General features: G+C 40.3%; 1 protein-coding gene across 11 annotated transcripts in view; it reads left to right on the top strand.

The window, feature by feature from the left end:
- The window catches only part of plekha5 (pleckstrin homology domain containing, family A member 5), a 299971-nt gene that overhangs the window by 182060 nt on the left and 103110 nt on the right, over positions 1–14801 (top strand). For all 11 annotated transcript variants that reach the window (XR_010021087.1, XM_063072405.1, XM_063072403.1 and 8 more), the window contains one exon: positions 14149–14253. Coding sequence is in view for 10 of the 11 variants with exons in the window: in XM_063072405.1 (XP_062928475.1) it covers positions 14149–14253 (105 nt within the window). In the remaining variant the exon portion in view is untranslated. The remainder of the gene's footprint in view (positions 1–14148; positions 14254–14801) is intronic.

The raw sequence follows: 14801 nt of genomic DNA, 5'->3' as shown, positions 1-14801 counted from the left end.
TAATATCAACTGAGCTTGTGTAGGCTTATAAATAAAACCATGTGATAACACAAATGGTTCAGGTTGAGCTGTCACAATGATACTGAAAAGATATAGTATCTTGGCCATGCTTTATTGTTAGTTCTCATAGAACCATGTTTTCAGACAATACCAAACACAAACGCACATACACACACGCATACACATGCACACCTGGACAGTTCCTTTCCTCCCACAGATCCTGCTTCACTCTCTGAGACCTTCCAACAGAATGGTCAGTGCTTGAACTGGTGACATTATTTCTGTGACTGCCCTAGGACAATCAGTTACTACTGCCTCCAGTCATTTCCTCTGGGCCTCTTCCTGCAAAACAATGTAAACATTGTCCATTTCAGTATCCCTCGGGATATCTCCAGATTGTCAAAATAGAGAGTTTTAATAGATTGCTTGCCATTCAGGGACTTGCTACATGTTTGTACAGTTTGCTGTTTCCTTTCTATTGGCATGTTGATTCTGAACACCTTTAGTCTCCATCTTCACTGTCCCCTCAGGCTCAGAAACTGATTTCTTTTCAAGTGCCTGCTTCTTATCCACTTGTTCCATCACTTCTGAGCTTGGTAAAATTTGCTTTCCTCCTCGTGTAGAAATTTTACATGTTTTACCTTTTACCTTTTCTCCCTTCTATAATTATGCTAAATTCAAATGAATTAATATTACGAATGCAAAATTCTATTTGTGATATTCCTTCCACCTGACCACCTTTATCGCATCATTCCCACCCCTTAAAAAATGTATTAATGTTCCCATTTGAGCTTATGTCATTTTGGCTAGAAGAAAAGTTCTTGTGAAAGTAGCTACAGAAGTGTATGTGTGTGGATTCGTTTTGCATTGATTGTAATCAGTCATGATTTTATTGTTTTTAAAATTTGTTTTTATTGCGCTTGCAGATGTTTGCCCTGAACAGTTTGCTTGGACAGTTGAAGCATCCGGATTACACTCCCTGCAGTGATTGCTCTCTTTTTGTACTGTCCTGCAATCCATAAAGCCTCATTTGATGATACTTCTAACTTGATATCCCTTACTTAGTTGTAGTTGTTTATTTAGCTAGTATCATCACTACCCCCTCCCATATCTGCCTCTTCCTCTAGTCTGAAAATGAAGAGGAACATCAAGCTCTCCCTCTTTAAAATGAGTTGAAGAAATTTCTAATATTACACTTCTTCCACTTGTTGGTCTGTGTTCTTAGCTCACATGCTGCAAACTTTGCATTTTAGGACACATGTTCTATTATTACAGCTAGATTCCCTTTTCTCACCTTCCCTTTCCAAGTCTGCTTTTCTATGATCAGCTGCCTGTCCCTTGCAAATTTAGTGTCAATCCTCACACTGAGCAGCCTGCCTCTGTAGAAGTATTTGTCCAGCCCTGTACAGGTCTCAACTTTCCCACAACCAATCTCAATTCCCGAGAATCTAAAGCGCTCCCACGAGGACCTTATGCACATCAGTCTGCACTGACCTCTTAATTTTCACCAACAGCTACTATTATTATTTAAGTAATACCTCACTATCTGCACTAATCGTCTTGTAACCCCATTAACTCGCCTATCTTAAGCTCACATTCTCCAGCCAACTTTCTATGCTGGGGCAATATACAGTGGTTAATTAACATGCCAAAGAGCCAGTCTTTAACATGTGGGAGGAAACTAATGTAGTAACTGAAATGATCTGCGAACTCCACACAGACGGCATACAAAATCAGTATCAAACTAGGGTCGCTGGAACTCTGAGGCAGCAGTGCTAACTCTTGCACCGCTGTGGTTTGGATAAAGTTTCAGATATTCTTATCTGCAAGTCATCTAGACAGATCTATCCTTTCTTTACTTGTCCCATTGGCACAATCTTTCACCTTACACCATCATAAGAACATAAGAAGTTGGAGCAGGAGTAGTCCACGTGCCCTTTCAAGACTTTTCCGCCATTCGATAAGATCATGGCTGATATGGCCATGGGCAAAGCTCTGTGTATCTGCCTTTCCCCTACAAACCTATATCTGATTGATTTTGCACGCCAAGCTATATCTTGTTTAATAGGAAGGACTTAATATTATAAGGTATGATATGCAATGTCAATCTAGCAAGAACCTTCTCTTTTGAAGTATTAAGGTCAAGGCCATTGAACCAAGGACCCTATACTTTGCCAAAGAGGTATTATTGGACTATGAGTTTAAAAGTGACGTGGATAGCCCTCCAATCGTAAGCAAGAGAAAATCTGCAGATGCTGGAAATCCAAACAACACACACAAAATGCTGGAGGTACTTAGCAGGTCAGGTAGCTGAGTACAGTTGACGTTTTGAGCTGAGACCTTAAAATCTTTCCACATCTGAATCAGTTTCTGTATTGTATGGAAATTTCTTAAATTCCCACTATGATAATTTTAAATTATTAATAGACACAGCAGTTATCAAAGAATCATGTACTGAAACTTTGGGATCTCCACTTCTAACATCCTGCCAGTTCCAGAAACAGTTTTCAATCATGCATTCTGTTTCAAACCATTTGCTCATTTTTGGATCCATTTATGTGTTCTCCCTTGGATTACTGCCCATCCTTCTATGTGGAAACTTGACAAAAGTCTTGTTGAAATTGAAGTGAGCTACATCAACTACACTGACTTCATCACCCATTCTTGTTGCTTCATTAAAACATTGAATCAAGTTGACTGCACATGAATCTCCACCTTAAAATCCATTCTGGCTGGCTGGAATAATTTGTCCCTCTTTAAATGAAGTTTTATCCTTTTCACTCAGAATATATTTCAATAATTTGCTCAGTCCTAAAATTGGACTAATTACTCTGTTAGTAGTTGATTTATCCCTTCTTTTTGAACCATGGTACAATGGTATCTGTCCAACATTTTCTTTGTAATTAATTTCTCAACAATTTCATAAAGACCTATTAAGTGATGCCCCTTTTAGTTCATGACAATTTATTAAATGAAACATTAAAGAACAATTGCTATGCAGAAATGAAGGTGAAGATTTGAGAATGATGTCAAGTTTGTCTTATACTTGACGTTTGTCGCCAGATATTTGATTACTGCATTGTATATTCACAAATGATAAGGGAAAGCTGAATTAAATTTGGTTGCAGCTGTCAAATTTCCTTGATCAGTCAGGTAGTTAAATTGAGTAACTGTACTTCTGTCAACTGTCAATTTAATCTTTTAAATAATTCAATTATGTTCAGTACAATAACGGAATAATAATATTCCTTTTCTTTTTGTCTGTTTCTTTGCTAGGAAACAGAACTATGAACTGAAAAACAAAATCAAGGCTATAAGATACAGGAGCAGATCTAGGCCATTTGGCCCATCGAGTCTGCTCTGCCATTTCTTCATCTCCTGCCTTCTCCCCATATGCTTTCATGCTTTGACCAATCAAGAATATATCAACCTCTGCCTTAAATATACACAGTTTCACCACTCTCTGACTAAAGAAATTTCTCCTCATCTACATTCTAAAAGGACGCCCCTCTATTCTGAGGCTGTGTACTCTGGGCTTAGACTCCCACACTATTGGAAGCATCCTCTTCACATCCACTCTATCAAGGCCTTTCACCATTTGATAGGTTTCAATGAGATCACCCCTCATTCTTCTGAATTCCAGTGAATGCAGGCCCAGAGCCATCAAACACTCTTCACATGACAAGCCATTCAATCCTGGAATCATTTTCATGAAACTCCTTTCAACAGTCTCTAGTTTCAGCCCATCCTTCCTAAGATAAGGGGTCTAAAACTGCTCACAATACTCCAAGTGAGGCCTTACCCTCATAGGTGCTTTGTAAAGTCTCAACATTACATCCTTGTTTTTATATTCTATTCCTCAAGAAATGAATGTTAACATCGCATTCGGCTTCCTTACCACAGACTCAACCTGCAAATTAACCTTTAGGGAATCCTGCACAAGGACTCACAAGTCCCTTTGCATCTGTTTTTTGTATTTTCTTGCCATTTCGAAAATAGTCAACCCTTTCATCTCTTCTACCAATGTGCATAACCATACACTTCCCGACACTGTGTTCCATCTGCCATTTCTTTGCCCATTTTCCTAATCTGTCGAAGTCCTTCTGTAGCCTCTCTATTTCCTCAAAACTACCTGTTCCTCCACCTAGCTTCAAATTGTATGCCGACTTTGCAACAAAGCCATCAATTCCATCATACATATCATTGACATATGACATAAAAAGGATCAGACCCACACAGAACCCTGTGGAACACCACTGGTCACCGGCAGCCGACCAGTAAAGGCTGCCTATATTCCCATTCTGTGCCTCCTGCCAATCGACCATTGTTTTATCCATGCTAGAATCTCTCCTGTAATATCATGGGCATGTAGCTTGTTAAGTAGCCTCGTGTTTGGCACCTTGTCAAAGGCCTTCTGAAAACCCATACATAGCATCAACCAATTTTCCTTTATCTATCCTGCTTGTTGTTTCTTCTAAGAATTCCAACCGATTTGTCAGGCAAGATTTTCCCTTGAGGAAACCATGCTGACTACGGCCTAGCTTATGTGCCTCCGAGTATCCTGAGCCCTCATTCATACTAATTTACTCCAAAATCTTCCCAACCCCTTGAAGTCAGACTAACTGGCCTATAATTTCCTTTCTTCTGCCTCTCTCCCTTCTTGAAGAGTGGAGTAACATTTGCAATTTTCTATTCCTCCTGTACCATGCCAGAACCCACTGATTTTTGAAAGATTATTACTAATGCCTCCATGATCCCTTTAGCCACCTCTTTCAGAACCCTGCGGTGTACACCATCTGGTCCAACTAACTTAACTACCTTCAGACCTTTCAGTTTTCCAAAAACCTTCTCCCGAGTAATGGTAACTTCACACACTTCATGACCCCTGACCCTTGGAACTTCCATCATACTGCTAGTGTCTTCCACAGTGAAGACTGAAGCAAAATACTCATTCAGTTTGTCCGCCATTTCCTTGTTCCACCATTACTACCTCTCCAGCATCGTTTTCCAGCAGTCTGATATCAACGTTCGCCTCTCTTTTATATTTTGCGTATCTGAAGAAACTTTTGGTATCCTCTTTAGTATTATTGGTTAGTGTACTTTAATATTCCATCTTTAATTTAATGACTTTTTTAGTTGCCTGTTGGTTTTTGAAAGCTTCCCAATCCTCTAACCTCCCACTAATTGTTGCTCTATTATATGGCCTCTCGTTGGCTTTCATCCTGGCTTTGACTTCTCTTGTTAGCCATGGTTGTGTCATCTTTCCTTTAGAATACTTCTTCCTCTTTGGGATGTATATATCCTGTGCCTTCCAAAATGCTTCTAAAAATTCTAGCCATTGCTTCTCCACTATCATCCTATCTCTTTTGGCCAACTCCTCTCTCATGCCACTATAATTCCCTTTAATCCTCTGTAATATTGATACATCTGACTTTAACTTATCTTTCTCAAATTTCAGGGTGAATTTGATCATATTATGGTCACTTACCCTAAGGGTTCTTTTACCTTAAGGTCTCTAATCAGTTCTGGTTTATTGCACAACACCCAATCCAGAATGGCTGAATCCTCTCATGGGCTCAACCACAGGCTGCTCTCTAAAAGCCATTCATAGGCATTCTAGAAATTCCCCCTCTTGGAATCCAGCAGCAACCTGATTTTCCCAATCTACCTCTATATTGAAATCCCCCATGACTATTGTAATATGGCGTGCACTTTCTATCTCCCATAATTTGTAGACCACATCCTTACTACTGTTGGCGGGGGTGGGGGGGCGGGAGTTGTATACAACACCCATTAGGGTCTTTTTATCCTTGCAGTTCCTTAACTCTGTCCACAAAGATTCAACACCTTTTTACCCTATGTCACCTCTTCGTAATGATTTGATTTCATTTTTTACCAACAGGGCAACACCGCCCCCTGTGCCTCCCTCCCTGTCCTTTTGATACAATGTGTCTCCTTAGACATTGAGCTTGCAACTATAATCTTCTTTCAGCCATGATTCAGTGATGCCTACAACCTCATTACCTGCCAATCTGCAACTGTGCTACAAGTTAATCTACCTTATCTGGTACACTGCATGGATTCAAATATAACACCTTCAGTTCTGTGTTCACCCTTTTCAATTTTATATACCTTTTACGTTGCAACTCATCCTGTTGACTGCAATTCTGCCCTATCAAAAGCCTCTATTCACTACACATTGCCTCTTTGTAAACCAACTATCTCATCTTCAGCACCATCATCTGCCTTTCCTACAATACTACTTGCATTGAAATATATGCATCTCAGGACACTAGTCACACTATGCTCAACCTTTTGATTCCTAACTTTGTCTGAGGCCTTAACAACATCTGTTCTGGCTCTCTGGTTCCTGTTCCCCTGCAACTCTAGTTTAAACCCCACCGTGCAGCATTAACAAATCTTCCTGTTCGGATATTAATCCCCCTTTAGTTCAGGTGCAAACTGTCTCTTCTATATAGGTCCCACCTTTCATGGAAAAGAGTTCAATGATCCAAAAGTCTTACCCGCTCCCTGCAACACCAATTCTTTAGCCACGTATTAAACTGTATAATCTCACTAGTTCTGGCCTCACTAGCACGTGGCATGGGTAGCAACCCTGAGATCACAACCCTGGAGATCCTGCCTTTTAACTTAGCACCTACCTCCCCCAGACTCTCTATGCACAACCTCGTCACTTGTCCTACATATGACATTGGTACCTGCATGGACCACAACTTCTGGCTGCTCATCCTATCACTTAAGAATGCTGAGGAGTAGATCTGAGATAATGCTGACACTGCCACCCAGGAGGCATTCATACCATCCTGGAATCCTGTTCTCATCCTATCCATTTCTCTAACTAACGAATCCCCTATCACCACAGCGTACCTCTTCTCCCCCTTTCCCTTCTGAGTTGCAGAGGCAGACTCAGTGCCAGCGATCTGACCTCTGTGACTTTCCTCTGTTAAGTCGATCCTCCCCCTCCCCAAAAAAAACCAAGTTTTCAACAGTCAGGTATTGATAATCAACAAAACCCGGCACCATTCAGGTATTTTCATGCAGTGTCAAACACTGAACTCGGTCATCTTGACTATTTTTGTCCTGACTATCCCACTATCACAGAAGTCAGTTTTATTCATGCCATGACATTAAGAAATGGCTGAGAACGCAGGATACATGAAGGTCTATGCCCCAGGCAAATCCAACAAAACACTTGTTTTCCAGAATCAGCCACAACACTTGTCAAGCCATTTCAATATTCACTCTTCACAGTGGAACATTGCTCTGATATATCCTGTCCACAAAAACCAGGACATGTCCATTACCTAACAATAGATTATATAATAGAAGCTGTCACTAGCAGTCCAATCGGATAGCACTTTCTCACCATTTAACTGCCCTCTGGTTCTCATCATGATTTTACCAAAGTCACTTGGCTCCTGGATGTGTTGCAATTAAAGATGGAAAAATAATATCAGAGGTGAGATGAGAATAGCTGTCATCAAGGCAGCATCAGAGTTGGGTACCAAGGGCCCCTGTTAAAAACCAAAGTCAAAGAGAATGCAGGGGAATGCTCATCACTGGCTTGAATTATACAGTCGGCCCTCCTTATCCGCGAGTTCCGCATGCACGAATTCAACCAACCGCGAATCGAGAAAACCCAGAAGTGCTCTTCCAGCACTTATTGTTCGAACATGTACAGACTTTTTTTTCTTGTCTTTATTCCCTAAACAATGCAGTATAACAACTATTTTACATAACATTTACATTGTATTAGGTATTATAAGTAATCTAGAGATGACTTAAAGTATACGGGAGGATGTGCGTAGGTTATTCTGGATCAGGGTCGAATAAAAACCAGAAGTTCTCTTACTAAGTAGGTCGGAACAGGTACATCCGGTATTATTTAGTGTCAGTTAGTCAAACGTTTGTCTGAGTATATAGTATATATTTTACCTTTCTATGCATATAAAACACTTAACAAACGTACGCTTCAGCGCTGGGCTCGGGAACGGAAATTCCCGAGTTCAGTCCAGTGACAGACCGCTCCCAAGCACGCTGTCCGTCCCTGCTGGGTTGATGTGCAGGATCAAAAACCCAAAACCCCAAAACCCAATAATTAAACCACTAAGGTTTGGCATGAACATTGACTCCTCTAACTTCCGTTAATGCCCCTCCTCCCCTTCATAACCCACCCCTTATTTATTTATTTATTTATTTATTTATATCCCTCCTCCTCCTCCTCCCCCCCCTCTCTTTTTTCTCCCTCTGTCCCTCTAGCTATAACTCCTTGCCTGCTGTTCATCCTCTGGGCTTCCCTCCCACTTTCTTTCTCCCTAGGCTTCGCATCCCATGATCCTCTCCCTTCTCCAGCCTTGTATCCCTTTTGCCAATGAACTTTCCAGCTCTTAGCTCCATCCCTACCCCTCCCGTCTTGTCCTATCATTTCAAATCTCCCCCTCCCCCTCCCATTTTCAAATCTCTTCTTTCAGTTAGTCCTGACGAGGAGTCTAGGCCCGAAACGTCGACTGTACCTCTTCCTACAGATGTTGCCTGGCCTGCTGCATTCACCAGCATTTTTTGTGTGTGTTGCATCAGTATATACACTTGAAATTTTGTCATAGAGCATTTCTAACACGGAGAATTAGACATCAAATGGGATTGGTTCCTGACCCACATTGCTCATTTTGCACCCACGGAACCATTGGCTCTTTTGTACATGTTGTATGGGAATGTCCAGGGGTTTTTGGTTTGTGGGGAAAGGTTATCAGTACTTTTCCAGAACTAACGGGGGTACAATTACCAATAGACCCCGCTGTACTTCTTCTAAATGATGACTCCCACCTTTCTCGCGGAAAAAACATGCTAAGTCTGGCTGGCAGGCCTGACTGCAGCTAAGAAGATTGTAGTCCAGTGCTAGAAACCTCCTCATGATGTTTCAAATACTCACTGGCTTCGGAGCTTTTTGGACATTTCTTACCTGGAACTATCATCAGCAAGAGTAAATGATGCACGACCAAACACAATCTTAATGTGGACAAATTTGATATCTAACTTAAAATTAACCTCTGTTAAAATAGGAATGCTCTGTCTGTGTATGCACTACTATTCAGTTGGTTGGTGGGGGGAGAGAGGGGTGGGGGGGAGGGTGGAGAAGGGGGTGGGGATGAGGATGAGGGGTGGAGGGGGGATGGTGATGAGGGTTGGGGGGGGTGGCTGGGTTAAACAGTCATAATGTAATCAGCAACTGGTTGTACTGAATGTAATTTATTGGTGTTCCAATAAAAAATTAGTGATAAAAGAATTTGGGGTTGCGGGTACCAGGGCAGGTCAGCAGCTGGAAATCTTGCAGACCTGACAACCCAAAGCCTTTCTACCTTCCACAATGCACAAATCAGGTGTGTGATTAAATACACTGTACTTGCCTAGCTGCAACTACAGCTTTAATAATACCCAAGAAACTGCATTTTATCCATGTGAAAGCAGTTTCATTTGATTTGCATGTAAATCACGTTCTCCACTGCAAGTGCATGCATAAAAGATATAAGACTGCTCGAACACCTTTCAAACCCACCGCCTCTGCTACCAAGAATATCAAAAGTTGCAGGTACATAGTTTGCACACTCCTGATGAGAACTTGTACCTTCATTGTCATCTGAATCTGGAATTTACTGCCAAGAATATCAAAAGTTGCAGGTACATAGTTTGCACACTCCTGATGAGAAATTGTTCCTTCATTGTCATCTGAATCTGGAATTTACTGCCAAGAATATCAAAAGTTGCAGGTACATAGTTTGCACACTCCTGATGAGAAATTGTTCCTTCATTGTCATCTGAATCTGGAATTTACTGCCAAGAAGCATTGTATGAATTCCTTCATGACAGAAACTGCAGTAGTTCAGGAAGGTAGCACACAATCTCCACCTTTAAGACAATTAGGAATGGGTAACAAGTATCAGCCTCGTTGCTAAGATGCTCACCCTATAAATGAATTTTAAAAATACATTTTGAGAATTCCAAACTGTACCTTGTTCTAGAGACATGCAATCTAATGTATAATTTGACTGAATTTCAGCTATGAAGTGTTTTGTATTAATTCACTATGCTTTTTGACTTTGAATGAATCATCAGCAATGCGTCTGCAATTCCAAGTGCTCTTGACTTTTGACATTTCATTAGGTATTGGATAATGCTTTTAGAGCAATGTTGAGTCATTCAAAATTTTGGACATTAGTTCTTTACAGATTAACGTGTGAATATTCCTAGTCATTTTTAATTAATGTGTAAAGATTTATTATTTACTTGGTCCAATTCTGTGCCTTTTTTGGGTAACTCTTATAGTAGATTTATTCTTGGCATGCAGTATTATAACATGAAACAGAATGTTGTAGGGAATCACATTGTATAACGTGTTTGATTATTCTATGACCAAAAGATATTGGTGCAGATTTTTTATGGATTTCAATTCCCCATTGGAAACTGATTCATACTATGTTGATGAATCTGTACATTTTAAGACCAAGCTCCATGTCATTGAATTCTTCATCAAAGCATATGAGAGAAATACTGTTACAGTAAACATTCAGAAGATAAGGTCCTCTGTGAACCTGCCCCACCCTTCATCCCGCAACACTGATGCTACATGATAAGATCTCAGAAAATAGGGACCACTTCCCATATCTTGGGATTTACATTTCAGTTAAGGCAAATCTCATTGACGAAGTTTTCTATGTTCTCTGGTGTGTCAGGACAGCTCCTGGTCAACTGAAGAAGACCAAGACCTCAAACCTGGAATTAAGCTCATGGTCTACCCCCTAGCAGCAAAGATCCCCATCCTACTGGATGCTTCACAGATATGTGCCAACTATTGAAGAATCATCAAAACACTCACCAAAAGTACTACCAATATTGTCTCTGTAAAATGCTCCTAATCCTTTGGCAACATTAGCAAATCAATGTTAGTGTCCTCTTCTTAGCCAGTGTTCCTAGCAGACCTCCTAAATCAAGCACTCTGCTGTGAGCTCTACCAAGTTACGAAATTTTTTATAGAGGACATGGGAAATACTTCAAGGACAACTTCAAAGTTCACTTGAATAAATGTAATCTCTTGATTTATGATGCTCCCCAGCAGAAATGAGGAGGATCACTGAACACCTCAACCCTTTGCAACAGGAGTGCATGAATGGCAGAAGGAACAACATCCCAAACATTCCACAACACACCCAGCCAGTTAATGACATATCCCACCTTAGAAATCACAGATTTCAATGGAAGCAAGCCATCCTTGACCTTGGAGGATAAGATCTAGAACTCCCTGCCAGATAGGAGTGGTGGAAAATACATTAACCAAAGTTTTCAAAGAGGAATTAAAAGTACGCTACCTGAGGGACAGTAATTTACAGAGTTATTGGGAATAAATGGAATGACTGAAAGGGTTGCTTAGCAAAATGCATGAATTGATTCAGTTGGCCAGGTAGCCACCACTCATTGGTGTCAAAAATCATTGATAGAGGTTGCCATGTTCTCTAATTTGCCAGCATTGCCTTTGATCTACTGAAGAAGGCTAAGACCTTGAACCTGGAACTAAGCTGATGGTGTACCTAGCTGCAGTAATCCCCACCCTCTCGCCCTATATACATATGGAGACAATGTTGGTGGTACTTGTCAAATGTTTCAACACAGTTCTGTTGGCCATACTGTAATGAACTGGTGATCTGAACGTAATGAGTCAATCTTACCAGATTCCAATAAAATGGTCAGAACAGTGACAGGATTCTGATGGCGTAAAGTAAACTCCCCTCCCAGATTATTCCTGAAAATTTTGACTGGTGTCGTGGGTAGACGGGATGGTAATGAGGGTCTTAGGTTCAATAGTTTCATTTAATATTAGAAAATATATACAATATACCACCTGAAATTCTCATTCTCTGCAGATGGAAGAAAAACACAATGAATGAATGACAGAAAAAGCATAAGTACCCCAAAGCCCCTTGCACCCTCTCACGCACAAGCAGCATCAACCCTCCCCCTTCCTCCTTCCCCACAATCTAGCATAAAGCATCAGCATTTCGACCACCCGCCATGCAAACAACAACAAAGCCCCCAGTGAGAGACCATGGTCTACAGTACATCAAAAACTAACTGTTCACTCCAACATATTTGACATCCCACAGGGACTCTCTCTCATTAACAAGGGAGAGGCAGATTGCACTATTTCTAAATCGACAGTCACTATTTCAATGTTACCATCAGTCTGAAACGTTGCTTTTTATTTTGGTCCCCCAGCTCAAGAATCGGCAGGAAACTCTTCCTCACTATTGTATGAAAGAGAACGAGAGAGAAAGAGAAATTGATTGCCGAGTGCAGAGCCTTCTGAAGGCTGCTCTCGCTGAATTCAATGCTCTGGTTTCTGCTATGCTTCAGTTCACAACACCAGCAAGAGTTCTTGTCCACAGGAGCCACGCAGGGCCTCAAAGTCACCCTACCAGGCCAAACCTGGATATACTAAAATACAGTCGATCGGTGATCTCCATGAACGGGAACTCGCCATCATGCAGAACGGCAGTTTTGAGTGCAGCCGTGAATCAAAGATCCCATTAGGACCCTCGCCACCCTAAAAAGGAATATGGAGATACTAAAAGAGGAAGAATTTAACTGTTTCACTGACAAGCTGGGAAAAGCCACCCTCTGGAGTCATCTTTAGCTCTGCCCACTTCATGCTATTTTCATTTTTCTTGTGTTCTGCTCTTCGTCTGTCAGGGTATTGAAAATAGAAGTTGGGGTATTATCTTGCAGTTGCATCTGTGGAGAGGCCACACTCGAAGTATTGCCACAGTTTTGCTTACCCTGTTAAATGAAGAACTTTAGTAGGCTTGAGAGTGCATAGAAGATGTACAATAATGATACCAGGACTGAAGGGCCTTTGATATATTGAGAAGTTGGTCAGGCTAGGATTAAATTTAGAGTATAGAAGTCTGAGGGGTGACCTTATAGAGGTGTATAAAATAATGAGGGAAAGTGATAAGGTGAATGTACACAGTATCTTTTTTCCCAAGAATGCAAATCAAGAACTAGATGGCATAGATTTAAGTGAGAGTGGCACTTCTTCACACACAGGGTGTTGCATAAATGTAACGAGCTGCCTGAGGAAATGGTGTAAAGACAACATTTAAAAGACTTTTGGATGAGTATTGGATAGATTAACACTGGAGCAAAATGAGCCAAGCACGAGCAAATGGGATGAGCGTAGATGGGCATCTTGGTCTGCATGAATGATTTAGCCAAAAGACCTCTTCTGTGCTGCAGACCGTAAAAACTGAATAATGTTTTAAGTGTCTTTAACATATCAATATATTTAAGAACTAAGAAAATGTTTAAACATTAAACTATTGATACCTTTTAAAATAAAGTTTATTAAAATACCTAAAAGCACTTAAAAATTTAGAACATTAGACTGAAGGGCCAGTGCTACTCGATAGAGAACCTGCAATCCCATTTGATGAGTTTTAGAATCTGTGTCAAGTTGCATCTGATGCAGGATCTGAGAAACGGTTGCTAGAGAAATGCTAGAGGAATATAAGCAAGATGTGGCTGTGGAGTTCAGCAGCACAAACTGTCAAAATCAGCCTTCTGGTTCGAATTGGCAATGTTAGCCAGTGCAACTCAGCCATCTGGTTCTATGAAGGCTTTAGCTAAGGCATGAAAACGTGAGGGAAGGCTTGTATTACTTTGAAGTGTAGGTAATTTGACGAAAGATGGTGATGCTTTGTGAAATTGGTGCGAAGATGTATATAATTATTTGAAATCAGCGGAGGTTGAAAGGTTCTTGATTTGTCAAAGGTTATGGAAAGGAGGCGAGAGCAGGGTTGAGAGGAATAATGAACTAGCCATGAAGCAGATTCAGTGGGCTGAATAGCCTCATTCTGCTCATGTGTCTATAAAGCAGCCAATGCTGCAGATTGCTGCAATGTATAGTAATTTCTGGTGTATTCTGATAGCTCTACTATAATATGCATATACTATATGGCTGTTTTAAGTATTTTCAACCAGCAGTCACTGCAGTGTCAGAAGTTCATTTAATTCCTATTTCTAATGTTTTTATTTATTTAGTAGAGAGACTTAAATATATTCTTTACAATATTTTTGCAGTCATCAAGACCTTCAAAGAAAATTCACAACTTTGGGAAAAGATCAAATTCCATTAAGAGGAATGCAAATGCACCAGTTATAAAGCATGGCTGGCTTTACAAACAGGTATTGTTAGATATGCATCACTTGGCTGGGAATTGGGAAGGGGGTCAATAGATGTACTGTTTGACATTTAATTAAATGATTTTAATGTATGTGTTTTATATATATATATATATATATATAAAAGAAATATGCAGGGACCCAGTATTTTTCTTAAATGCTAAAACAGCAGTCAAAGCTTTTAATAATGGAAATAGTTCCCATCATTCCATCCCTAATATGTTTCATTTTTTTTGAGATATAAGATTTAAAGCACATACTGCATAAAAATATTCATGGCAGCTAGACTAATGCACAAATCTGGAAAAATAATTCCTTCTCCACTGTGTCTCCAGTAGTTTTAATGTTTAGTAGCTTTCTATCCCTCTGGCTTACTGAAGTGATGGTTGTGTAATACTCGATCAGAGTGACTGTCTAGCTGGAAAATGAATCAGAAGAACACACTGAAGATTCACAGCAAGTCGAGTAGCATCTGTGGAGAGAGGAATACAAATGGATCAAAGTTATTTACTTGAGTTCTTAATTTTGTTTCTTTTTTCACAGATATCGCC

The sequence above is a fragment of the Mobula hypostoma genome, chromosome 20 (assembly GCF_963921235.1).
Source record: "Mobula hypostoma chromosome 20, sMobHyp1.1, whole genome shotgun sequence".
NCBI lineage: Eukaryota > Metazoa > Chordata > Chondrichthyes > Myliobatiformes > Myliobatidae > Mobula > Mobula hypostoma.
Note: the sequence above shows the minus strand (reverse complement) of the source record. Positions and strands in the feature narration are given on the sequence as shown.